This window comes from Panulirus ornatus, chromosome 37 (assembly GCF_036320965.1).
Source record: "Panulirus ornatus isolate Po-2019 chromosome 37, ASM3632096v1, whole genome shotgun sequence".
NCBI lineage: Eukaryota > Metazoa > Arthropoda > Malacostraca > Decapoda > Palinuridae > Panulirus > Panulirus ornatus.
This window is the reverse complement of record NC_092260.1, coordinates 15,763,829-15,791,828: the sequence shown is the minus strand read 5'-3', so window position 1 is coordinate 15,791,828 and position 28,000 is coordinate 15,763,829. Positions and strand designations below refer to the sequence as shown.

The window sequence follows — 28,000 nt, the reverse complement described above, 5'->3', positions numbered from 1 at the left end:
ATTCAGAAAATCTTAATCTAAATTTCACGTTGGACTTCGACCAGTACATTTTCATCAAGTGAAATGCGTTCGCGTTCGATTCCTTGAAACAATTTACGATGATGAAATACCTAATGTTTCTTGTTTTAATGCTATAATAGTCCATTTATTACTATAATGTAGTTAAATTTTATACATAAGGTATTTCTCATATCATCAGATTTTACATTTGAAAGTAACCTATAAACAAGAAGTAACTTAAGAGTTCGAACAGTAAACAACACAAGGTACATGTAAATCATCTGAGTAGCAACTGGCGATAGAAAATCCGAAAATGTCTTTTATCAAAAATATAAAAGTCATTTCGAGGAATCCTGACAAATATCTACGAGAGACTAAGTATGACATCCACAAGAGTAAGTATCTTAACATGCGATCTGCTGTAAACTGAGAATGACCTTTCAGAGCTACCATCACCTCTAGTCACATTAATTGCACACCTACATCATTTGGTCGGACAGAGTACTGGTAGGAGTCCAGTAGATTACGGAATTGGAGCTGGGAATGAATATGAAGTAACGTGTAGGAAAGGGTACAGCGCTTTGTTTAATGGCATCCGAGACCGCATAGGTTGCACAAATGAATTTGTCTTTGGCGAGACTTTATTGTCTCTTAACGAAAGGGAGTACAGTCTCGTTCATAAATTTCATACTACTAAGGTTTCCGTAATTATTGTTTTGTACATTAATTTTTGTGAAATAGTAGGATAACAAAATATTGTCAACTTTTGACACAAAAGGTGAAATACAAACACGGAAAATCATCACATGCAATCACAGATTTGTGTTGTTAATATCAGACTCCTGTGTTCTCTTTCATAGCTGATCAACCATTCCATTGTTCCTGACTGTCATCAGTAGCAGCTCGTAGGACTTTATCAGTCATGATTTTATCCTTTTCTGGGGTGTACCCAGTAATTTTCCCTCTTTAATGATCACATAAAAAAGTACAGCGAATTATTCTGGGGAACAGAGTTGCCAAAAAACTGTTAATCTTAAAAATTAATACAAACTTGCACTAAGATTTCTAATGCACATACCAGTGTTCCATATGCTAATTTCTAAGGCTTAAGTTGAAAGCTAAAGAAAAATCATTAAAATTTACAGCCATTTATGATTTGAAAAAAAAAAATGGCCCACCTTGTAATAAAAAGTGATGGTGCATTTTATTTTCTGTGAAATAAATGAGGTGATAGTTGTGAAGGTTATGAACCCCAGAGAAAGTGCGTAGTTAATGTACATAAACGTAGGTGAAACACTTGTCAAAAACAAACTTTCAAAAATCTGTGAAAACCACATCTAATACCCCCTCTTCCCCAGCAACTTATCTTTACTTAATTTCTCTTTGCCCTATAAAATTTGATTATTCCTCAATAGCTAAGAAGAAAATCAAAAAAGAAAAGTAAGAAAACCAAACAATATCATTGTTAGGTAGGTCCAGGAAAAGTAATTGATTATTCCATTTCCATTGGTTAGGTTTACAGGAGTTAGATATTTTGAAATCTGTTAGTTTATTCTTACTTTTCACTTATGTTCAGCATTTATAATGTAGTATTTAGCCACATAGTGCTGATAACTTTAGAAATTGTAAGATTCTGTTGTGTAGTGTTTAAGAAATGGAATAAAAGTGGTGGAGCATGATTTGGAGTACTACAGCTGTTTCATTTTGTGATATTAATTTAGGTGGTAGTGGTGAAGATCAGGAAAGAATGTTGAATTGAATAATGTTAAAGTAAAAAATCAAGTGAACCCTTGAAAGTCTCATCTAATCCTTGCTAGTAGCATAAGTTTATCATAGTTTTGATATAGTTTTAAGAATAATGATATGGTTGCCATTTGCAAGCGGTTATGGGGCACCCTTCAGTATTTGAACCTTAGACCAATAAGCAGTGTTTCTACTTTTAGTCACTCAGAAATGCTATGATATATGTACTGTAATGTAATTGATACATTGTTAACTAAGCCACCATACACATTTTGGTAAAGAATTTAGGGTCTGTAGGAACAACAGGATTGGTTGGTTGATTGCACAAGCCTTTCATAACTTTGTAATTTGATGAAAAGCTTATTGTAATGAATTTATTAGAAATTGGTTAGTAGTAAGGTTATTATAACTAAATACATCCCAGAAAAATGTTAAATCCTTTTTTATGTATCTTAAAGAAATAATACCTGCTTCAAGTATATACTAAGCATTTCTCTTGTTTTAGTACAGAGAAACTATGATCCAGATCTTCATCCATTTGAGGCTGTTCGAGAGTATAAGTTGGCCCTGAATGCTGTCAAATTAGAGAGAGTTTTTGCCAAGCCTTTCATTGGCAGCCTTACTCACTCTGAAGGGGTTTCTGCTCTTTGCCGTCACCCAAGTAGACTATCTTGTGTATTTACTGGTACAGTTGAAGGGGAGGTGAGCAAAATTCTGATTTTCCTTTACAGAGCTTAGCAAACACATATATTCTTGGCTGTATAAATGTAATTATTATGTAATCTCAGTCTGTATGATCTTGTTATAAATGTACTTCAGAATAGTTTTGCCTGGAAGAAATTTTTATAAAATGCATAGTTATTAACATATGATTTAGGCATGCGTTTGGCTGACATGGGAATTGGAAACTACTATCCAATATCTTTATTTGTATTTGGAATGTAGAATATATGTAATGTAATTAGATTTCTTTTGTTCAAGATAATCATGCATTACTAATATTTCTAAAGTTTCGTTAGTTAGTTACAGCGTTATTTATAGCTTTTTTTTTTACTATTCTTGTTACATTTCAGTTTATTCAATAGATATCTTTATTGCTGAGAATGTGTATTCTTCAAATGTGGGAGGTAAATGAAATTTTACTAAATGTAGTGAGGTTTTATCAGGAGATTAAGGCAAATGTGGAGGTAGAAAGGGAGAAGGGTAAGTGGTTCCCACCAAAAGTGGGTGTGTTGAGGACATGATATTGCTTTGGTGGTTTAATCTGTTAATGGGTCGGGTGGTGAGGGAGGTAAATTCATAAGTTTTAGGATGATGACAATGATAACAGAGTTTGGGAAGTGTGTGAAAGGAGAAAGTTGAGAGTAAATGTGAACAAAGATAGGGAATAAGATGCAGCAGGGGGATGAGACAGGAAGGTTTGAATTTATAGTTTGAATGGCGAGGCTTTGGAGTAAGTGGAGTGCTTTAGGTACATGAGAGCAGATATGGTGGCTGAAGTGAGTCATAGGGTGGTAGAGAATGCTAAGGTCTGAAGTGTAATAAGGAGCATGTGGAAGGAGAGAGCAATAATGTCTTTTAGGGGAAAGATGTTACTTTTGATGATAAAATATAATAGTTTCAACAGGATTGTATGGGTGAAAAAGAAAGGAAGAGGGTGGATGTATTGGAAATGCTTGTGAGTGAGATATGGTGTCAGAATATTCCTAATACGTGGACTGTCAAAACAGCTAGTTTTTTTCCAAATTGGTATTTCTCCCATTATTTACTATTTGAAGGGACAGTCATCCACCAGTAATATGATGCATGTGTATGTGTATATTTGTTTTTGAATATAGGAAAATTGGCAGAGGTAGACTAGAAACTTGTGTGTAACATTAATGTACATTATCATCCCAGTCCCCTAATTGATTCATAAGATATGGAGTGGAAAAATGTGACAGACACATACACACAGCTGTTGAATATATGCTGCTTGCTTTCCAAGCAGGGTCCAGTATAGGCTGCTTGCTTTCCAAGCAGGGTCCAAATTTCTAATATCACTTCATATCAGGTGGTAATTGGTGTTAAAAGAGGCTGTTGAATTACTCTTGGTAAATTGTGTAAGTTTTCAGTATTTCTTGCCTTTTGAAAAGCTTTTCCTCTAATTTTTTAGATGACTAAATTTTGGTTAGGTGTCTGTTGTGTAAATACAGATTTTTATAGTAAAGGGAGTTTTACACACAAGGGGCCCCATTTTTTGAACATATTCTATTGCCATACAACTTCTAAAATTTATTATGTTCTCAGCCATTTTATTCCGTTCACCCACCACCATCATAGTATAAAAGTACTTCTTTAACTCTTTTTAAGTTTCTAGTTCAACTTTGTGTTCTGTCCTGTGGTTGCTCTTTCCCTACATCACCCAAAAAGCTATTCACTGTATCATTGCTATTTTAAATTAAAGGTTGTGATCAAGGCACCCCTCACTCTCCCTCCATCTAAGGTGGGTTAATTTAAAGCCTTTAGCCTTTCCTTCAGCTCTCTTTATTCTGGTACCATCTTCATTTACTTACTCTAGACCTTTTCTTTTAGCTGTTTGTGCATCATTAGGTGCCCTGACCAAAGTTAAAAAAGCATATTCTAGTTTTGGCCTTAAGTAGGATATGAACAACTTTCTAAACATTTCTTCATCCATCTACCAGAAAGCTGTTCTAAAATCTGTCAGCAGACAGTTTGTCTCCTTAACTATTTAAATGTGAAACTGTGGCAACAGGTTAGGACAATGTTGACTCCCCAGTCCTTCCCAAGCATCCAATCCTGAAGCTTTTATCAATGTAAATAATAATCTTACTAGTGCCTTTTTTCCATCATGTCTCATCCTGATCACTGTCCATATATAATCCTCACTTTTCACTTACTTGCAACCTTTGCATCATCCATACCTTCAGGCAAGTTATTGATGTAGATCAAGGAAAGTAATAGTCCCAGAAACCTGTGGCACTCCACTGGTCACCTCATTCCATTTAGAGAAAGGTCCTCAGACAGATATCTGTCGTTCCCTTCTACTGAGATAACCTATCAACCAAAGGAGTTTTCCCCTTATTCCTGCCTGATAATCCAACCTCTTAATCATCTTCCCATGCAGCACAGTACCAAATGCTTTTTGGCAGTCCAGATACAAACAATCCACCTCACCTTCCCTTTTGTTTGACATATATCACTCCCTTGTAGAAAATTTAGTTTTGTTACATATGTACTACTTTCTTCAGTGATATCTCTTCTATAGAAAGTAATCCATTTGTTTTCTAAATCATCTTTTCCGGAACCTACAAACCACACTCACCAGTGAGTAGTTCAATTTTTCATTCCCTTTTTCATTCCCTTGGCACTCTGCTTGTTCCCACTGATATCTAGATTAGTTTTCATGAGGTATATCTTTGTATTTACGTACATCTCATATGGTGAAATTTGGTCGGGACTAAGGGACTTGAAAGGTTCAAGACCTTTCAAGTATTTGGTTAACATCTTTTCTGGATATTACAATGTTTTCTAAAACTGTAGGTGTTCAGTTCACTGTTTACATAGAGAATAGTCATTATAATTTATGATACTGTTGTTCTAGGTGCTAGACATAGTAACTAACTGATCTTGCATATAAATAGTTGTCAAAAGAAATTCAATCTGTATCACTATTCAAAATGTGTCTTGAAATTTGAACTTTCTTTTTTCACAGCTGAAGTTGTGGGATATTTCCAAAATGAGATGTGACTGGACTGTTCAGGCTCACAAGGGACAGATATGGTCTTTGGTAGCAGCTCCTGATGGTGCTTCATTCTTCTCTGTGGGCAATGACAAGACTGTAAAGAGATGGTCACTGCAGCAGTCTTTAGAAGAGAATGGGGATCTGCCAGTAGACACCTGGATGTGTGATGTAACAATTTTTGACACATTTTTTCCTCTTATTCAGATTTTCACTGCAACATTTGTACTATCCAGGGACACTGTATGGGATATTCAGAAATATTCCCCAAAAATTATTATTCAACCTGATATTGTTTTCACTTGATTTATCCTTTAATTTATTCTGCCACACTGCCAGGCATATGAGATCCTTTAGGAATATTTTCATGGATACCAAGTAAGAACTGTGGTATTTTGAGTGATTTTGTCGCCATAAAATATGATAAGGACTTTTCTTAGCAATATCTATTACTTAAAGAGTGACACAGCTCAAAAATTTACTACATAACTTGAGGGCACAAATCTTATACATGCTTCCTTGACTTCTTCATATCTACTGACCAGTCGATGGAAAATATTTTTGCTGTATTATCTGGAAACATTGTTTGGGATGTCATTGCATGCATTACTGGCAGTATATATGAGCCACAGCTGCTGTGAAAAAAAAGGCACATGCCCCACTGAACAAAAAAATAATAGGGTGTATATGTTCTACCCACAGTGAATGGGTTACAGGCTTCTTGTACACAGTATGAGTTAAATTCTTGTTAATTGTTAACCATGTTTGTTATATAATTTCAAGCATTTACTTAAAATATCATTATTAAACATGTGAATTACATGAGATAGTGAGGGAATTTGTATCTAATAAATTCTATTCTATTTTATTTTATTTTGCTTTGTCGCTGTCTCCCGCGTTTGCGAGGTAGCACAAGGAAACAGACGAAAGAAATGGCCCAACCCACCCCCATAGACATGTATATACATACACGTCCACACACGCAAATATACATACCTATACATCTCAATGTACACATATATATACACACACAGACACATACATATATACCCATGCACACAATTCACACTGTCTGCCTTTATTCATTCCCATCGCCACCTCGCCACACATGGAATACCATCCCCCTCCCCCTCATGTGTGCGAGGTAACGCTAGGAAAAGACAACAAAGGCCTCATTCGTTCACACTCAGTCTCTAGCTGTCATGCAATAATGCCCGAAACCAGAGCTCCCTTTCCACATCCAGGCCCCACACAACTTTCCATGGTTTACCCCAGACGCTTCACATGCCCTGATTCAATCCACTGACAGTACGTCAACCCCGGTATACCACATCGATCCAATTCACTCTATTCCTTGCCCGCCTTTCACCCTCCTGCATGTTCAGGCCCCAATCACTCAAAATCTTTTTCACTCCATCTTTCCACCTCCAATTTGGTCTCCCACTTCTCCTTGTTCCCTCCACCTCCGACACATATATCCTCTTGGTCAATCTTTCCTCACTCATTCTCTCCATGTGCCCAAACCATTTCAAAACACCCTCTTCTGCTCTCTCAACCATGCTCTTTTTATTTCCACACATCTCTCTTACCCTTACATTACTTACTTGATCAAACCACCTCACACCACACATTGTCCTCAAACATCTTATTTCCAGCACATCCACCCTCCTGCGCACAACTCTATCCATAGCCCACGCCTCGCAACCATACAACATTGTTGGAACCACTATTCCATCAAACATAGCCATTTTTGCTTTCCGAGATAATGTTCTCAACTTCCACACATTCTTCAAGGCTCCCAGGATTTTCACCCCCTCCCCCACCCTATGATTCACTTCCGCTTCCATGGTTCCATCCGCTGCCAGATCCACTCCCATATATCTAAAACATTTTACTTCCTCCAGTTTTTCTCCATTCAAACTTACCTCCCAATTGACTTGACCCTCAACCCTACTGTACCTAATAACCTTGCTCTTATTCACATTTACTCTTAACTTTCTTCTTTCACACATCTAGTAATTATGGTCCCAAAATCATTTTTCCAGTACATGATTGACTTTGAATGACTTTTTTATGCAGCATTTCTCTCTGAAGATTGAAAGTCAGTGTTCCTATAGCTGTTTGAATTCTATCATTTTCATATTGTAATAACCACTGGGTATTAAGGAGTACTACTTGCATGTAAGATCTGTTCAGTAGTACTGAAATTTTCTGCAAGTATGTTAAAGTGTAGATGAACACACTTTTTATTATAAAAAGGTCTTAGAACTTGAGAAAAATCAGCATTAAGAGTTTTTCAATGGTTTACATCTTCAGTAAGGTTATCCAAAATTTATTTGTTTTTCAGTCAATTGTGACAGGCATCACACACCACAGATACAGAAATGAATTCATCACGTGTGGTGAGCGAGTGCTGCTTTGGGATGCAAATACCAAGTCTCCAAAATCTTCATATGATTGGAGTACTAGCAGTGATCGTAATGATGCCAGTGTTGTATCAGTCAAGTTCAATCCAGTAGAAACTGATCTCTTTGGTAAGTGATTTTTTATAAAGTTTGTATCTCTGTGTGCACTATAAACATTCATAGTAAAACAAAATGTTTCATCATGGTAATTTATGTGCCATGATTAGATTGTTAGGGTGCAACATTGTAAAAGTTATGTTTATTACTTGTTTATACTGTATTTTATAGTACTTTCAAGCATTTTACTGATCTCCAGCTTCCAGTGACCATGCAAATAACATCGTTCTCTATGACACTCGTGCAAAAGAGGTGAAGAAGTTGAAAATGACACTGCGTGTCAATGCCTTGGCTTGGAATCCAATGGAAGCCTTTATACTCACAGCTGCCAGTGAGGATTATAAGTAAGTGGAATAATGTAAAAAATTTACTTGTATGATGAAACTCTCTTATAGATCATTTTTAAATGTTCAGTTTAATATTTGAATAATGTATATCTAATATTTTTTCAAAGGTTCTGTTCATGGACAGCAGTCCTCAGGTTAAACTTCCATCGTTTACACATGATTTTTATATTGCCAAATATGAATGAGTTTTGCAGGATATTCCAGTTTTCAAAGTGTGTTTTGCTTGTTCCTTTTGGTTGTCATTCAAGAGACAATGCATACTTTTGTGTTGTCTTAAGTTTTGCACATTATTTTGGATAGTTATGACCCAGGGAAGTGCTTGTAGGAACTCAAGATCAGGTTTTCTGTAATCTGTAAATTCATTAATTTTCCGTGATTCAATTAATCATACTTTTTCAGTGCTTAAATGCAGGACTTCATTTTTTTTTATCTTATTCCCATAACAATCTTGTGCTCTCCAATTACAGTGTCTATTCATTCGACATCAGAAACATGAATAACAACAACAGAGTTATCACCATTCATCAGGGTCACACATCTGCTGTTATTGATCTCCATTATGCTCCCACTGGTTGTGAATTTTGCACAGGGAGCTATGATAGGTCTGTCAGAATTTTCAGGACACATGAAGTAAGTGAATATTTTAAAAGTCTAATGTCTTTTATGCATACAGCATGAGCTGCAAGCATTCACTACTGTTTTTTTATGCAAAAATTTGCTTTTTATATACAGATAAGTAGAGGTGGAAGGAGTAAGGGGAGAGGGAGGTGAAGAAGGAAGGATAAAGAGTCAAAGGGAGAAAGAGAGATTGAAAGTGGAAAAGAGGGAAAGTGAGTGAGAGAGAGAGATAGGGGATAGAAACAAAGACAAGGTACCAACCTTTGAAAAACTACAAAGAAATTGTCATGAATGTAGTACTCCCCTCATATACTGATGTTTTCTGCTCAGAAACACAATGTATAGTTAACTGTCTGGAGATAATCTGAAATTTTAAAAAATATTTGTTCAGTCTTATTAAAATGGGTTTAATACTCCATCCATGCAGGTTTCCTGTTTTATTGGGCAAAATACAAGGGTCTTTTTTTTTGCTGGGCTTCTGAATATTTTTGTTTGGTGTCATTTTGTTATATTTCACAGAATTCTCATGGATTTCATTATCTTTCCTTCTGCAGGTCATGGAACTTTTTTTTTTTTTTTTTTGCTTTGTCGCTGTCTCCCGCGTTTGCGAGGTAGCGCAAGGAAACAGACGAAAGAAATGGCCCAACCCACCCCCATACACATGTATATACATACGTCCACACACGCAAATATACATACCTACACAGCTTTCCATGGTTTACCCCAGACGCTTCACATGCCCCGATTCAATCCACTGACAGCACGTCAACCCCGGTATACCACATCGCTCCAATTCACTCTATTCCTTGCCCTCCTTTCACCCTCCTGCATGTTCAGGCCCCGATCACACAAAATCTTTTTCACTCCATCTTTCCACCTCCAATTTGGTCTTCCTCTTCTCCTCGTTCCCTCCACCTCTGACACATATATCCTCTTGGTCAATCTTTCTTCACTCATTCTCTCCATGTGCCCAAACCATTTCAAAACACCCTCTTCTGCTCTCTCAACCACGCTCTTTTTATTTCCACACATCTCTCTCACCCTTACGTTACTTACTCGATCAAACCACCTCACACCACACATTGTCCTCAAACATCTCATTTCCAGCACATCCATCCTCCTGCGCACAACTCTATCCATAGCCCACGCCTCGCAACCATACAACATTGTTGGAACCACTATTCCTTCAAACATACCCATTTTTGCTTTCCGAGATAATGTTCTCGACTTCCACACATTCTTCAAGGCTCCCAGAATTTTCGCCTCCTCCCCCACCCTATGATCCACTTCCGCTTCCATGGTTCCATCCGGTGCCAGATCCACCCCCCAGATATCTAAAACACTTCACTTCCTCCAGTTTTTCTCCATTCAAACTCACCTCCCAATTGACTTGACCCTCAACCCTACTGTACCTAATAACCTTGCTCTTATTCACATTTACTCTTAACTTTCTTCTTTCACACACTTTACCAAACTCAGTCACCAGCTTCTGCAGTTTCTCACATGAATCAGCCACCAGCGCTGTATCATCAGCGAACAACAACTGACTCACTTCCCAAGCTCTCTCATCCCCAACAGACTTCATACTTGCCCCTCTTTCCAAAACTCTTGCATTCACCTCCCTAACAACCCCGTCCATAAACAAATTAAACAACCATGGAGACATCACACACCCCTGCCGCAAACCTACATTCACTGAGAACCAGTCACTTTCCTCTCTTCCTACACGTACACATGCCTTACATCCTCGATAAAAACTTTTCACTGCTTCTAACAACTTGCCTCCCACACCATATATTCTTAATACCTTCCACAGAGCATCTCTATCAACTCTATCATATGCCTTCTCCAGATCCATAAATGCTACATACAAATCCATTTGCTTTTCTAAGTATTTCTCACATACATTCTTCAAAGCAAACACCTGATCCACACATCCTCTACCACTTCTGAAACCACACTGCTCTTCCCCAATCTGATGCTCTGTACATGCCTTCACCCTCTCAATCAATACCCTCCCATATAATTTACCAGGAATACTCAACAAACTTATACCTCTGTAATTTGAGCACTCACTCTTATCCCCTTTGCCTTTGTACAATGGCACTATGCACGCATTCCGCCAATCCTCAGGCACCTCACCGTGAGTCATACATACATTAAATAACCTTACCAACCAGTCAACAATACAGTCAGCCCCTTTTTTAGTAAATTCCACTGCAATACCATCCAAACCTGCTGCCTTGCCGGCTTTCATCTTCCGCAAAGCTTTTACTACCTCTTCTCTGTTTACCAAATCATTTTCCCTACCCCTCTCACTTTGCACACCACCTCGACCAAAACACCCTATATCTGCCACTCTATCATCAAACACATTCAACAAACCTTCAAAATACTCACTCCATCTCCTTCTCACATCACCACTACTTGTTATCACCTCCCCATTTGCGCCCTTCACTGAAGTTCCCATTTGCTCCCTTGTCTTACGCACTTTATTTACCTCCTTCCAGAACATCTTTTTATTCTCCCTAAAATTTAATGATACTCTCTCACCCCAACTCTCATTTGCCCTTTTTTTCACCTCTTGCACCTTTCTCTTGACCTCCTGTCTCTTTCTTTTATACGTCTCCCACTCAACTGCATTTTTTCCCTGCAAAAATCGTCCAAATGCCTCTCTCTTCTCTTTCACTAATACTCTTACTTCTTCATCCCACCACTCACTACCCTTTCTAGTCAACCCACCTCCCACCTCCCATGGAACTAAATCAGTTATATTTTGCAATCTTTGTATGAGTCATACTTCAGTGATTGATATTTCCTATTAACTGATCCATATGGTAGTTAGTAGTTGGTAAGCAGCCAACGTACAGGGAGATATATATTAACAGTACCTCCCACCTGGGTATCAGGAGAATTAGTGATGACTGCGTAGTGAGCTAGCACTTCAGTAGTTGTCAAAATGCATTCCAGGTAACTTTCTTTTCTTTCTGCCTCACATACACGTGGACTTCTGGCATTCTGTCCACAAACATACAATCTCTCCATGTCAAGCATAACACTTGACAGCACTTCACTCACACAGCTCATTCATTGTCACAAACATACAGCCTCTCCTTGTCATGCAAAACACTTGGACAACACTTCACTCGCACAGCTCATTCTTTGTAACTAGATTTTCCTCTGATGAACACTTTGCACTTGCCCTGCCTTTTGGCAGAATGGTTGGAGCAATAGATAGAAGTAATCAGTAGGAATATTTAAGCAGAAGCATTAGGTAGAAACATTATGTAGAAGTAGTTGGTAGGAGCATTAGGCAGTACTAGTCAATAGGAACATTAGGTAAGAGCCTCTGCAAACACTGCACTGGAGTTCACTAGCACTGTTGACTCTGTTGCCATGAGCAACCCCTTATGGGACTTTCAGTTGGGAACCAGTGTCAGATATATATATGTATGGGATTAAGAATACTTCCCATGTATTCCCTGCGTGTCGTAGAAGGTGACTAAAAGGGGAGGGAGCGGGGGGCTGGAAATCCTCCCCTCTCGTTTTTTTTTAATTTTCCAAAAGAAGGAACAGAGTGGGGCCAGGTGAGGATATTCCAAAAAAGGCCCAGTCCTCTGTCCTTAACGCTACCTCGCTAACGCGGGAAATGGTGAATAGTTTAAAAGAATATATATATATTTATATTTATATTTATTATTTATTTTGCTTTGTCGCTGTCTCCCGCGTTTGTATGATTCATGTATGAATCATGTATGTATGATTCATGGTGAGGTGCCTGAGGATTGGTGGAATGCTTGCATAGTGCCATTGTACAAAAGCAAAGGGGATAAGAGTGAGTGCTCAAATTACAGAGGTATAAGTTTGCTGAGTATTCCCGGGAAATTATATGGGAGGGTATTGATTGAGAGGGTGAAGGCATGTACAGAGCATCAGCTTGGGGAAGAGCAGTGTGGTTTCAGAAGTGGTAGAGGATGTGTGGATCAGGTGTTTGTTTTGAAGAATGTATGTGAGAAATACTTAGAAAAGCAAATGGATTTGTATGTAGCATTTATGGATCTGGAGAAGGCATATGATAGAGTTGATAGAGATGCTCTGTGGAAGGTATTAAGAATATATGGTGTGGGAGGCAAGTTGTTAGAAGTAGTGAAAAGTTTTTATCGAGGATGTAAGGCATGTGTACGTGTAGGAAGAGAGGAAAGTGATTGGTTCTCAGTGAATGTAGGTTTGCGGCAGGGGTGTGTGATGTCTCCATGGTTGTTTAATTTGTTCATGGATGGGGTTGTTAGGGAGTTGAATGCAAGAGTTTTGGAAAGATGGGCAAGTATGCAGTCTGTTGTGGATGAGAGAGCTTGGGAAGTGAGTCAGTTGTTGTTCGCTGATTCATGTGAGAAACTGCAGAAGCTGGTGACTGAGTTTGGTAAAGTGTGTGAAAGAAGAAAACTGAGAGTAAATGTGAATAAGATCAAGGTTATTAGGTACAGTAGGATTGAGGGTCAAGTCAATTGGGAGGTAAGTTTGAATGGAGAAAAACTGGAGGAAGTGAAGTGTTTTAGATATCTGGGAGTGGATTTGGCAGCGGATCGAACCATGGAAGTGTAGGTGTCATAGGATGGGGGAGGGGGTGAAGGTTCTGGGAGCGTTGAAGAATTTGTGGAAGGCGAGAACATTATCTCGGAAAGCAAAAATGGGTATGTTTGAAGGAATAGTGGTTACAACAATGGTATATGGTTGCGAGGCATGGGCTATAGATAGGGTTGTTCGGAGGAGGGTGGATGTGATGGAAATGAGATGTTTGAGGACAATATGTGGTGTGAGGTGGTTTGATCGAGTAAGTAATGAAAGGGTAAGACAGATGTGTGGTAATAAAAAGAGTGTGGTTGAGAGAGCAGAAGAGGATGTGTTGAAATGGTTTGGTCACATGGAGAGAACAAATGAGGAAAGATTGACTAAGAGAGGATATATGTGTCAGAGATGGAGGGAAAGAGAAGTGGGAGACCAAATTGGAGGTGAAAGGATGGAGTGAAAAAGATTTTGAGCGATCGGGGCCTGAACATGCAGGAGGGTGAAAGGCATGCAAGGAATAGAGCGAATTGGAATGATGTGGTATACTAGGGTCAATGTGCTTTGTTGCTGTCTCCCATGTTAGCGAGGTAGCGCAAGGAAACAAACGAAAGAATGGCCCAACCCGCCCACATACACATATATACATAAACGCTCACACATGTACATATACATACCTGTACATTTCAACGTATACATACATATACATACACAGACATATACATATATACACATGTTCCTGTTCATATATGCTGCCTTCATACTCTCCCCCCGCCACACATGAAATGGCACCCCCCTCCCCCCCACATGCGTGTGAGGTAGCGCTAGGAAAAGGCAACAAAGGCCACATTCTTTCACACCCAGTCTCTAGCTGTCATGTGTAATGCACAGAAACCACAGCTACCTTTCCACATCCAGGCCCCACAGAACTTTCCATGGTTTACCCCAGACGCTTCACATGCCCTGGTTCAATCCATTGACAGTACGTCCACCCCGGTATACCACATAGTTCCAATGCATGCCTTTCACCCTCCAGTATATTCAGGCCCCCACCGCTCAAAATCTTTTTCACTCCATCCTTCCACCTCTGACACATATCCAATTTGTCAATCCTTCCTTGCTCATTCTCTCCATGTGACCAACCCATTTCAATACACCCTCTTCTGCTCTCTCAACCCCACACTGTTTATTACCACACGTCTCTCTTACCCTTTCATTACTTACTCGATCAAACCACCTCACACCACATATTGTCCTCAAACATCTCATTTCCAACACATCCACCCTCCTCTGCACAACTTTATCTAGAGCCCATGCTTCACAACCATATAACGTTGGAACCGCTATTCCTTCAATCATACCCGTTTTTGCTCTCTGAGATAACGTTCTCAATATATATAATATATAACTTAATATTTTATTTATTCTTTATTTATTTTGCTTTGTCACTGTCTCCTGCGTTAGCGAGGTAGCACAAGGAAACAGATGAAAGAATGGCCCAACCCACCCACATACTCACGTATATACATATACATCCATACACATTGAGATGTATAGGTATGTATATTTGTGTGTGTGGACGTGTATGTATATACATGGGTTTGTGGGTGGGTTGGGCCATTCTTTCGTCTGTTTCCTTGCGCTACCTCGCTAACGCGGGAGACAGCGACAAAGCAAAATAAAATAAATAAATATCCACACACGCACATATACATACCTCTACATCTCAACGTATACATATATATACACACACAGACATATACTTTATACACATGTACATAATTCATTCTCATTGCCACCCCGCCACACATGAAATAACAACCCCTTCCCCCTGCATGAGTGCGGGGTAGCACTAGGAAAAGACAACAAAGGCCACATTCGTTCACACTTATTCTCTAGCTGTCATGTAATAATGCACTGAAACCACAGCTCCCTTTCCACATCCAGGCCCTACAGAACTTTTCATGGTTTACCCCAGACACTTCACATGCCCTGGTTCAATCCATTGACAGCACGTCGACCCCACTATACCACATCGTTCCAATTCACTCTATTCCTTGCACGCCTTTCACCCTCCTGCATGTTCAGGCCCCGATCACTGTCTTTTTCACTCCATCTTTCCACCTCCAATTTGGTCTCACACTTCTCATTACCTCCGCCTCTGACACACATATTCTCTTGGTCAATCTTTCCTCACTCATTCTCTCCATGTGACCAAACCATTTCAAAACACCCCCTTCTGCTCTCTCAACCACACTCTTTTTATTACCACACATCTCTTTTACCCTATTATTACTTACTCAATCAAACCACCTCACACCACATATTGTCCTCAAACATCTCATTTCCATCACATCCACCCTCCTCTGCACAACTCTATCCTTACTAAATATTATTTCAGTTGTACCAGATTTTATAGGCAGTTTCTAGTTAATTTCATGATTCATTGTGATCTTCACTACAGGCAAGAAGCCGTGATGTGTACCACACAAAGAGGATGTTCAAGGTCGGTTGTGTCCTGTGGTCAGGAGACAACAAATATATTGTATCTGGCTCCTCTGATCACAATGCCCGAGTGTGGAAGGCAGTATCAAATGAGAAGATGGGAATTGTAAGTATAGTTTTTAGAAAACCTTGTGTGCAATATCCTTTACATAAAGCAGTTTCTTTGTTGGAAATTGTCATAGCAATATTGAAGATTTCATTTGTCTTGAGTATTGTTGACCCCCAAATTTATTTGATGTTTTAGAGAAACCAGCCATGTATGAATGGAAATATCTTGAAAAGACAACATGAAACAACCAGCTTATATATATCATGGGAAATAATCTATTGGATTTGTAGAAAAGGAAATTTTTTTTGGATGTCAAAGAAAATGTTAGGATGAATGACTTATCTAGTCAGGTCATTGTTTTGAAGTATTTGTAATTTTAAACACTTCTGTTATGCAGATGCGACCCAGAGAACATGCTGCCATAAACTATTCAGAGGAGTTGAAGAGAAAATTCAGCAAATTCCCTCAGATAAGCAGAATAGCACGCCACAGACACTTGCCCAAACACATTTACCATGCCAAGAAAGAGCTTCATATTATCAAGGAGAGCAGAGCTCGGAAGTATGTGTATCCTCTATTCAAGATTTTAGTTTTTTATGCTCTGTATCATGTGCTCGATCCTTTTTTCCACTCCTCCCTAAGCATTATGATTGGGGCACAGTTAAAAATGTGTTCCAAAAGGAATTACCTTGCACACTCAAAATTTTGTAATAAAACTGTTATTAATGAGGGTCATTAAATATATACCTCCGTGTATTCCGCGATGGGAATAAATAAAGGCAGACAGTATGAATTATGTACATGTGTGTATATGTATATGTCTGTGTGTGTATATATATGTATACATTGAGATGTATAGGTATGTATATTTGTGTGTGTGGATGTGTATGTATATACATGTGTATGTGTGTGGGTTGGGCCATTCTTTCGTCTGTTTCCTTGCGCTACCTCGCTAACGCGGGAGACAGCGACAAAGCAAAATAAATGAAATAAATAAATATATTATCCCTGGGGATAGGGGATTAAGAATACTTCCCACGTATTCCCTGCGTGTCATAGAAGGCGACTAAAAGGGGAGGGAGCGGGGGGCTGGAAATCCTCCCCTTTCGTTTTTTTTTTTAATTTTCCAAAAGAAGGAACAGAGGGGGCCAGGTGAGGATATTCCAAAAAAGGCCCAGTCCTGTGTTCTAAACGCTACCTCGCTAACGCGGGAAATGGCAAATAGTTTAAAAGAAAAAGAAAATATATATATATATATCTTTCTTTCTTTCATACTATTCACCATTTCCCGCATTAGCGAGGTAGCGTTAAGAACAGAGGACTGGGCCTTTGAGGGAATATCCTCACCTGGCCCCCTTCTCTGTTCCTTCTTTTGGAAAAAAACGAAAAAAAAATGAGAGGGGAGGATTTCCAGCCCCCTGCTCCCTTCCCTTTTAGTCGCCTTCTACGACACGCAGGGAATACGTGGGAAGTATTCTTTCTCCCCTATCCCCAGGGAATGTCGTGGGAGTAAAGTCAGGGGTTAGTGAGAGGACAAGAGCAAGGGAAGGAGTAGCACTACTCCTGAAACAGGAGTGGTGGGAGTATGTGATAGAGTGTAAGAAAGTAAACTCTAGATTGATATGGGTAAAACTGAAAGTGGATGGAGAGAGATGGGTGAATATTGGTGCATATGCACCTGAGCATGAGAAGAAAGATCATGAGAAGCAAGTGTTTTGGAAGCAGCTGAGTGAGTGTGTTAGTAGTTTTGATGCACAAGACCAGGTTATAGTGATGGGTGATTTGAATGCAAAGGTAGGTAATGTGGCAGTTGAGGGAATAATTGGTGTACATGAGGTGTTCAGTGTTGTACATGGAAATGGTGAAAAGCTTGTAGATTTATGTGCTGAAAAAGGACTAACGATTGGGAATACCTGGTTTAAAAAGAGAGATATACATAATTATACATATGTAAGTAGGAGAGATGGCCAGAGAGCATTATTGGATTATGTGTTAATTGATAGGCGCGTGAAAGAGAGACTTTTGGATGTAAAGATGCTGAGAGGTGCAACTAGAGGGATGTCTGATCATTATCTTGTGGAGGCAAAGGTGAAGATTTGTAGAGGTTTTCAGAAAAGAAGAGAGAATGTTGGGGTGAAAAGAGTGGTGAGAGTAAGTGAGCTTGGGAAGGAGACTTGTGTGAGATAGTACCAGGAGAGCCTGAGTACAGAATGGAAAAAGGTGAGAACAAAGGACGTAAGGGGAGTTGGGGGATGAATGGGATGTATTTAGGGAAGCAATGATGGCTTGCGCAAAAGATGCTTGTGGCATGAGAATCGTGGGAGGTGGGCAGATTAGAAAGGGTAGTGAGTGGTGGGATGAAGAAGTAAGATTATTAGTGGAAGAGAAGAGAGAGACATTTGGATGAATTTTGCAGGGAAATGATGCAAATGAGTGGGAGATGTATAAAAGAAAGAGGCAGGAGGTCAAGAGAAAGGTGCAAGAGGTGAAAAAGAGGGCAAATGAGAGTTGGGGTGAGAGAGTATCATTAGATTTTAGGGAAAATAAGATTTTTGGAAGGAGGTAAATAAAATGCGTAAGACAAGGGAACAAATGGGAACATCAGTGAAGGGGGCTAATGGGGAGGTGAGAAGGAGATGGAGTATTTTGAAGGTTTGTTGAATGTGTTTGATGATAGAGTGGTAGATATAGGGTGTTTTGGTTGAGGTGGTGTGCAAAGTAAGAGGGGTTAGGGAGAATGATTTGGTAAACAGAGAGGAGGTAGTAAAAGCTTTGCAGAAGATGAAAGCCGGCAAGGCAGCAGGTTTGGATGGTATTGCGGTGGTGTTCATTAAAAAAGGGGGGGTGACTGTATTGTTGACTGGTTGGTAAGGTTATTTAATGTATGTATGACTCATGGTGAGGTGCCTGAGGATTGGCGGAATGCTTGCATAGTGCCATTGTACAGAGGCAAAGGGGATAAGAGTGAGTGCTCAAATTACAGAGGTTTAAGTTTGTTGAGTATTCCTGGGAAATTATATGGAAGGGTATTGATTGAGAGGGTGAAGGCATGTACAGAGCATCAGATTGGGGAAGAGCAGTGTGGTTTCAGAAGTGGTAGAGGATGTGTGGATCAGGTGTTTGCTTTGAAGAATGTATGTGAGAAATGCTTAGAGAAGGAAATGGATTTGTATGTAGCATTTATGGATCTGGTGAAGGCATATGATAAGAGTTGATAGAGATGCTCTGTGGAAGGTATTAAGAATATATGGTGTGGGAGGCAAGTTGTTAGAAGCAGTGAAAAGTTTTTATTGAGGATGTAAGGCATGTGTACATGTAGGAAGAGAGGAAAGTGATTGGTTCTCAGTGAATGTTGGTTTGCGGCAGGGGTGCGTGATGTCTCCATGGTTGTTTAATTTGTTTATGGTTGGGGTTGTTAGGGAGGTAAATGCAAGAGGTTTGGAAAGAGGGGCAAGTATGAAGTCTGTTGTGGATGAGAGAGCTTGGGAAGTGAGTCAGTTGTTGTTCGTTGATGATACAGCGCTGGTGGCTGATTCAGGTGAGAAACTGCAGAAGCTGGTGACTGAGTTTGGTAAAGTGTATGTAAGAAGAAAGCTGAGAGTAAATGTGAATAAGAGCAAGGTTATTAGGTACAGTAGGGTTGAGGGACAGGTCAATTGGGAGGTAAGTTTGAATGGAGAAAAACTGGAGGAAGTGAAGTGTTTTAGATATCTGGGAGTGGGTTTGGCAGTGGATGGAACCATGGAAGCGAAAGTGAATCACATGGTGGGGGAGGGGGTGAAAGTTCTGGGAGCGTTGAAGAATGTGTGGAAGTCGAGAACGTTATCTTCGAAAGCAAAAATGGGTATGTTTGAAGGAATAGTGGTTCCAACAATTTTACATGGTTGCGAGGTGTGGGCTATAGATAGAGTTGTGCGAAGGAGGGTGGATGTGCTGGAGATGAGATGTTTGAGGACAATATGTGGTATGAGGTGATTTGATCATGTAAGTAATGAAGGGGTAAGAGAGATGTGTGGTAATAAAAAGAGTGTGGTTTTTTGAAATGGTTTGGTCACATGGAGAAAATGAGTGAGGAAAGATTGACAAAAGAGGATAAATGTGTCAGAGGTGGAGAAGTGGGAGGCCAAATTGGAGGTGGAAAGATGGAGTGAAAAAGATTTTGAGTGATCGGGGCCTGAACATGCAGGAGAGCGAAAGGCGTGCAAGGAATAGAGTGAATTGGAACGATGTGGTATACCAGGGTGGACGTGCTGTCAATGGATTGAACCAGGACATGTGAAGTGTGTGGGGTAAACCATGGAAAGTTTTGTGGGACCTGGATGTGGAAAGGGAGCTGTGGTTTCGGTGCATTATTACATGACAGCTAGAGACTGAGTGCGAACGAATGGGGCTTTTGTTGTCTTTTCCTAGCGCTACCCCACACACATGAGGGGGGAGGGTGTTGTTATTCCATGTGTGCCGGGGTGGCAATATGAATAAATAAAGGCAGACAGTATGAATTATGTACATGGGTATATATGTATATGTCTGTGTGGGTATATATATGTATACATTGAGATGTATAGGTATGTATATTTGCAGGTGTGGACGTGTATGTATATACATGTGTATGTGGGTGAGTTGGGCCATTCTTTCGTCTGTTTCCTTGCGCTACCTCGCTAACGCGGGAGACAGCGACAAAGCAAAATAATAAAAAAAGAATGTGTAACTTTCTGTACTGAGTAGATAAAGTAACAATATGAGCAAAAGTGGTGATATGAACAAATGATTATAATTAATGTGGTATTACTCTTTACAAGTGGGAGAGGATGTGTGGACCAGGTCTTTGCTTTGAATAATTTCAGTGGAAAATGCTTTGAGAAGGAGGGAGGTTTGCATAAACAGAAGGATTTGTGTGTGGCATTTATGGATCAGGAGAAAGCGTATGATAAGGTAGATGGAAATGCTTTGTTAAAGTTGCTAAAAATATATGGTATGGCAAGAAAGCTACTGAAAGTTTTTTATCAAAAGTCAGCTATGTGTGAAAATAGGAAGGGATTATGGTGTGATCATTTGTGAAGATGGGTCTGTCTTAAGGGTCTTCAGTGTCACTGTGGCTCTTTAGTCTATTTGTGTTTGGGGTGATTAGGGAGATAAATGCAAGGGTCTTGGAAGTGGGGAGAGAGAGAGAGAGAGAGAGAGAGAGAGAGAGAGAGAGAGAGAGAGAGAGAGAGAGAGAGAGAGAGAGAGAGTTCTGCAGGCTATTGTGGTTAAGAGGCCTGGGAGTAAAGTCAGTTCTTGTTTGCTTCATGACACAGCTCTGGAGGCAGACTTGAGTGAAAAACTGCAGAAACTGGCTTCAGAGTTTGGGAGTGTGTGTGAAAGGGGTAAGTTGAGAGTAATGTGAATAAAAGTAAGGTTATTAGGTTTATCACTGGAGAGGAAAAGGTTTGATGGAGTGTGAGTTTGAATGGAAAGTACCTAGAGGAAGTGTAATATTTTAGACACTGGAGGGTGGACATGGTAGTGAATGGAACCATGGGAGTTGAAGTAAGTTATAGGGCAGATGATGGGTTGAGGTCCTGAGCATATTTAGGAGTATGTGGAAAGAGTGCTCACAGTCTATGAGGATGAAGATTGGTACATTTGATGGTATAGTAGTCACAATGGATGCAAGACATGGGGACCTAGATGAAAAAAAAAAAGTACAGAACGGGGTGGATCCACTGGAAGTGAAATGTTTGAGGACAGTATTTGGTGTAAGGAGCATTGATTAAAGAAGTGATTAAGAAAGAGGGGTCAGGGGAGTATGTCTGGAAGTGCTGAAGAGGGCTTGCTGTAATGTTTTAGACATATGAAGATGATGAGCAAGGAGTGGATAACAAAGAGGGCATACATGTCACAAGTGGAGGAAAGAAAGGGAAGGGAGAAACAAAGGAGATGCTAAGATTGATTGAAATATGCTTAGAGTTTTGGGGGCCTGAACATGCAGGAGGGTGGAGGGCATGCATGGAATAGAGCAAACTGAAGCAGTGTGATATACAGGGGTGAAGAGCTATCCTCAAACTGAACCAGGGCATTTGAAGCAGTCAGGAGAAATCACATAAAGGTAGGTGGGGCCTGGCTGTGGATAGCATTCTAGGGTTTTGGTGATTTACACACAATAGCAAGAGTGTGGATGTAAGTGAATGAAGCCATTTTTTGTCTGTTCCTAGTGTACTTTGTCATGGGAACGTGAAAAAGTATAAAAGAAAAATTTATATAAATAACTTATTTCATACTAGTTTGCAATTTTCCTCAGTTCTGAGGTAGTACAAGGAACAGACTAACAGCCTCATTTGCTCATATCCATTATCTGGCTGGCATGTGTAATGCATTGATAAAAGAGTCCCCTATCCACAACCAGTACACTCAGCAGTCCTTCAGAATAGTCATACCATCTCATCTTCACTTTATCTCTGCCTGTTACCACTTCCTCATCTGCCCATTCAAAGTTACTCTCATTTGTTCTCAGGCTATTAACTCTTTCCAAAACATTTTCTTATCTTCCTTGAAGTTTGTTTATACTTGCTCTCACCAACACTCACTTCTCTTTTTCAACCCCCAGCACCTTACTCTTGACCTTCCAATATTTTCTTGTGTACATCTCCCAATCACTCACTCTCCTTCCATGCAGGCAGTGTCCATATACCTTTATAGCCTAAAAAAATGTTATTATAAGATGAAATGATTTTTTATTCACATTTTGAATAAGTTATTCCCATTCTTATTCAGAATTGCAGGCATGCATTATTACTTAATGGCATCTTAAAAAATGTAACAAAATATAATGATACTTTTCATATTCGTTCTACATTTCAGTCACTTTTGTCAATTGCTTCTAGGCTATTTATGAAAAAATTACAATACATTTTATTTTAATGTTGTAGCATGTTCTTTATACTCATATATTTTTTCAGGGAGGCAAACCTTCGAAAACGCTCAAAGCCAGGCTCTGTTCCGTATGTCCCAGCCCGACAGAAGCCCGTTGTTGGCTTACAGGATGAAGCAGACATGCCAGGACCTTCACAAGGATTTTGGTAGTGGTTCATAAGTACTATTCAGACAGGGGAAGTCAATAGTGGGATCATAATTTCAAATACTTTAACAGGGATGTGACATCATCTATTGTCATAAGTGAAATATAATTAAGTACTTTTTTACTATGTATGCAACATACAATATATTAATAAAGTTAAACATAAGAGCAATACTTTTTATACTTACTAGTATGAAGTAGGTACATAGGTAGCAATAATAATAGTCAACATCCCCAAAGCATTTGACAGGATTCGACACAAATCTTTGCTTTTTAAATGCTTCTGCTCTCTAACAGAGCTAAAATTATAATTTATCCAGGACTGACAGGAATGTGTTTACTATGCATTAGTCTCTGGCATTCATCTATGATTGTCCTTCCAGGCTGACATCAAAAATTGCAGTTTCCTTCTTGTACATTTAGTTGTCATGGTGTTGTAATTCTTCAGCCCAGATAGCTTTTTAACATTTCCTTCAATCTTGTTGAAATAATCTATAGCTTCTCATATGATTCTGACAGGAGCTTTATTATAAAGTCTAAAAACAATGCCAATTTCTACACTGATACTATATAGCATTTGGTGGTGGCATCAAACCTCTTCAAATGTACCTTCGAAATACTGTCATGATGGGAACTGTAGATTGCTAGATACTGTATACTGTAGCTGCTTTAGCTTCAGTATCTATTTCATAACCACTGATACATGTCCAAGACTAGCAAAAATTTTAAATTTATGCTTGAATGGAGTCTTATTCTCCAGTCTGACTTTTTGAACTAAGGTACACATAAAAGCTCAGTGTTACATGACTGAGTGCACATTAGGAATTAGAGTAAATTAGTTTTCTCTCATGGAGATTGCTCAGTTCATTTAAATGCAGTCTGAATACCATACAGTTCTGCAGAAAATGTGGAAAATTCTTTGTAGTTTTGCTGTATGAGGTTCATCAAAAACTACAGCAAAGCCTACATCTTCACATTTTGAACCACCAATAAAAGTGTATATTCATTGTGAATGACTAAAATTATGCCAAAGGAATTTATTTTTTGTTATTACAAAAGTAATGTTGCTTTTGGATGTTTTCATCCAGTTCATGAAAACATGATCTCAGGAAACTTTAGGAAGGGAACCAAGCAAAACCTACTTCTTGAAGCGAGTTTTTGTCCATACCACTCTCGCTAATAACATTTTATATTCTTACATTGAAAGTTTGAGAGAATTGTAGATGTTGGTTAAATATCCCAGGTCATCTCTGCAGCATAAACTTAATTATATCAAAGATTATTAGATAGTATATGCTTAAGACTCAAGAGATACTTAAAGCCAAATTTTTTGCATCTCAAATACTTTTAACTTTATAGAATCTGAATGCTCCAGTGCATATCCAGTGCATATCTTAGCATGAAGCTTATGCATAATGTATGCATAATGTCAATCAGTATTAGGTTGTCATTGGCTAATGAATATAACCTGAGATTGGCTTTCCTGTTTGCTCCATAGGAGTATTTACACTACGTCCAAAAAGTTTAGCAGCTCTGTCACTTAGCTTTTTAAGGTTACTAATATGAGAGGCCCTTGTCAATCTTGAATAAAAAATCATGCCCAAAAATTTTGCCTCCTTCACATGGAGTGAGAGTGCCTTGCAATAATACATTTGGAATTTCTGAAATTTTAGTTGATCTCATGAAATGCATAGCTAAAGTATTTTGTTAAGAGGATTCGAAAACCAGAGTTATCTGCCCAATTGGCAATCTTCTAAACAGCATCTTGCAACTTCAGGGAATGATGACATACTATAGACTGCCAAATTATCAACGAAGAGGGACACTGTAACATCAACTTCAGCTGATAGTGTGCAATATATAGCCAAATAAAGAAACAAAAAGGTTGAGTTTAACATCCAATGAATTTTGTCAACAAGACTATTAATGGCTGTAAAGAAGCTGAAACTTAAACATAGCCCTATCTCTCTATATCTCTTGATGCCTGTTCCCTACAGGAAATCTCATCAAGGGGGTGGCCACAGTAAAAGAGCTCCAATATCCCTGTCCTTACATGCCTTCCTCGCATACACCATTCCAAGCATTCTTCCACCATTTCAGTACACTTCTATTATATTTCCCCATGTCACAGGTGGTTTTCCCCTCATACCAACCCTTTAGTCATAGTATCATACTCCCTTCTTGTAAACTCCCTATCTTGCATTCTTTCCACATGCCAAACCACCTCAAAAGTATTATGTTTCTACCACTCCACAATTCATATCCTGCCATACTAAATCTCTCACACACTCATATTTCTTTCTTCATTCTATCTAGTCATACCACATGCTACTCTTAAATGGCTCATTTCTGCAACCTGGATTCTTGACCTCTGTGACTCATTCCATGTCCATGCTTTGGCTACATACGTCAGGGTAAGGAGGATTATGTGGCCCTGCAACACACTGTCTTTCTGTGGAAATTTTCGTGAATGCTCAATACTTAACCCTCACCTTAATTTTTTGTCAACAATAACTATCCAACAAACCTTAATAGTATGCCTTGAGGGCACACTTTGTGACAATGCCTTAATATAGTATAAATTTTTTTTTTTCTTTTCTCGCTGTCTCCCGCGTTTGCGAGGTAGCGCAAGGAAACAGACGAAAGAAATGGCCCAACCCACCCCCATACACATGTATATACATACACGTCCACACACGCAAATATACATACCTATACATCTCAATGTACACATATATATACACACACAGACACATACATATATACCCATGCACACAATTCACACTGTCTGCCTTTATTCATTCCCATCGCCACCTCGCCACACATGGAATACCATCCCCCTCCCCCCTCATGTGTGCGAGGTAGCGCTAGGAAAAGACAACAAAGGCCCCATTCGTTCACACTCAGTCTCTAGCTGTCATGCAGTATTGCCCGAAACCACAGCTCCCTTTCCACATCCAGGCCCCACACAACATTCCATGGTTTACCCCAGACGCTTCACATGCCCTGATTCAATCCACTGACAGCACGTCAACCCCGGTATACCACATCGATCCAATTCACTCTATTCCTTGCCTGCCTTTCACCCTCCTGCATGTTCAGGCCCCGATCACTCAAAATCTTTTTCATAGGGTGAATCATAGGGTGGGGGAGGGGGTGAAGATCCTGGGAGCCTTGAAGAATGTGTGGAAGTCGAGAACATTATCTCGGAAAGCAAAAATGGGTATGTTTGAAGGAATAGTGGTTCCAATAATGTTGTATGGTTGCGAGGCGTGGGCTATGGATAGAGTTGTGCGCAGGAGGGTGGATGTGCTGGAAATGAGATGTTTGAGGATAATGTGTGGTGTGAGGTGGTTTGATCGAGTAAGTAATGTAAGGGTAAGAGAGATGTGTGGAAATAAAAAGAGCGTGGTTGAGAGAGCAGAGGAGGGTGTTTTGAAATGGTTTAGGCACATGGAGAGAATGAGTGAGGAAAGATTGACAAAGAGAATATATGTGTCGGAGGTGGAGGGAACGAGAAGTGGGAGACCAAATAAATCTATGTAGAATCAAATATTCTTATTCAAAAAATTCTGCTACTGTATAATGATGATTAGCATATCCTTTATGAATGTCACTAGATATTCATATCAAGACCTTCTGTGGTAGATCAAAACTCCAAAATCATACTGGAATGCAGTGATACAACTTCCTTCAAAGTACCAAAGCATTATTAATTATTTTTACAATTAGTACTGGGAGTATCTTTGTTTGGCTTAAGACTGGCAAGATTAAGGGATATATTCTAAATGTATGGATGTACACTATGCAACCATAGGCTAATCAAATCCAACATTATGTAGGTGCTTCAGGAAGATAGCTTTAATGTTTTTATTTATTTATTATACTTGACCACTGTCTCCTGTGTTAGCGAGGTAGCACAAGGAAACAGCCGAGGAATGGCCCAATCCATCCACATACACGTATATACATAAATGCCCACACATGCACATATACATTTCATTGTATACATACATATACATAAACAGACATATACATATATACACATGTACATATCCATACATGCTGCCTTCATCTATTCCCGTCGCCACCCTGCCACACACAAAATTGCATCCCCCCCCTCTCTCCAGTGAGGCAGTGCCAGGAACAGACAAAAAAGGCCACAGTCGTTCAAACTCAGTCTCTAGCTGTCATGTGAAATGCACTGAAACCACAGCTCCCTTTCCACATCCAGGTCCCACAAAACTTTCCATGGTTTACCCCAGATGCTTCATATGCCTTGGTTCAATCCATTGACAGCATGTCAACCCCGGTATACCACATTGTTCCAATTCACTCTATTCCTTGCACACCTTTCATCCTCCTCTATGTTCATGCCCCGATCACTCAAAATCTTTTTCACTCCATCCTTCCACCTCCAATCCCGCTTTTCCTTCTTCCCTCCACCTCTGACACACATATCCTCTTTGTCAATCTTTCCTCACTCATTCTTTCCATGTGTCCAAACCATATCAACACACCCTCCTCTTCTCTCTCAACCACTCTTTTTATTACCACACATCTCTCTTACCCTTTCATTACTTAATCGATCAAACCACCTCACACCACATATTATCCTTGAACATTTCATTTTCAACACATCCATCTTCCTCTGCACAACCCTATCTATAGTCCATGCCTTGCAACCATATAACATTGTTGGAACCACTATTCCTTCAAACATACCCATTTTTGCTCTCTCAGATAATGTTCTTGCCTTCCACACATTCTTCAACGCTCCCAGAACCATCACTCCCTCCCCCATCCTGTGACTCATTTCCGCTTCCATGGTTCCATCCACTGATAAGTCCACTC

General features: G+C 39.5%; 1 protein-coding gene across 2 annotated transcripts; it reads left to right on the top strand.

Moving 5' to 3' along the window:
* Window positions 1-31: 31 nt before the first annotated feature.
* Window positions 32-23,314, top strand: LOC139760529 (DDB1- and CUL4-associated factor 13). Of its 2 annotated transcripts, XM_071683836.1 has the most exons (9): window positions 32-395; window positions 2,249-2,445; window positions 5,459-5,656; window positions 7,833-8,019; window positions 8,207-8,351; window positions 8,822-8,984; window positions 16,000-16,146; window positions 16,487-16,650; window positions 23,028-23,314. In XM_071683836.1, exons 1-9 carry the CDS (start codon window positions 314-316, stop codon window positions 23,149-23,151), a joined length of 1,407 nt encoding a protein of 468 aa, XP_071539937.1. In that variant the 5' UTR covers window positions 32-313; the 3' UTR covers window positions 23,152-23,314. The 2 variants fall into 2 exon arrangements, with proteins under 2 accessions (XP_071539937.1, XP_071539938.1); XM_071683837.1 differs by lacking the exon at window positions 2,249-2,445 and having other exon boundaries at window positions 245-395.
* Window positions 23,315-28,000: the final 4,686 nt, after the last annotated feature.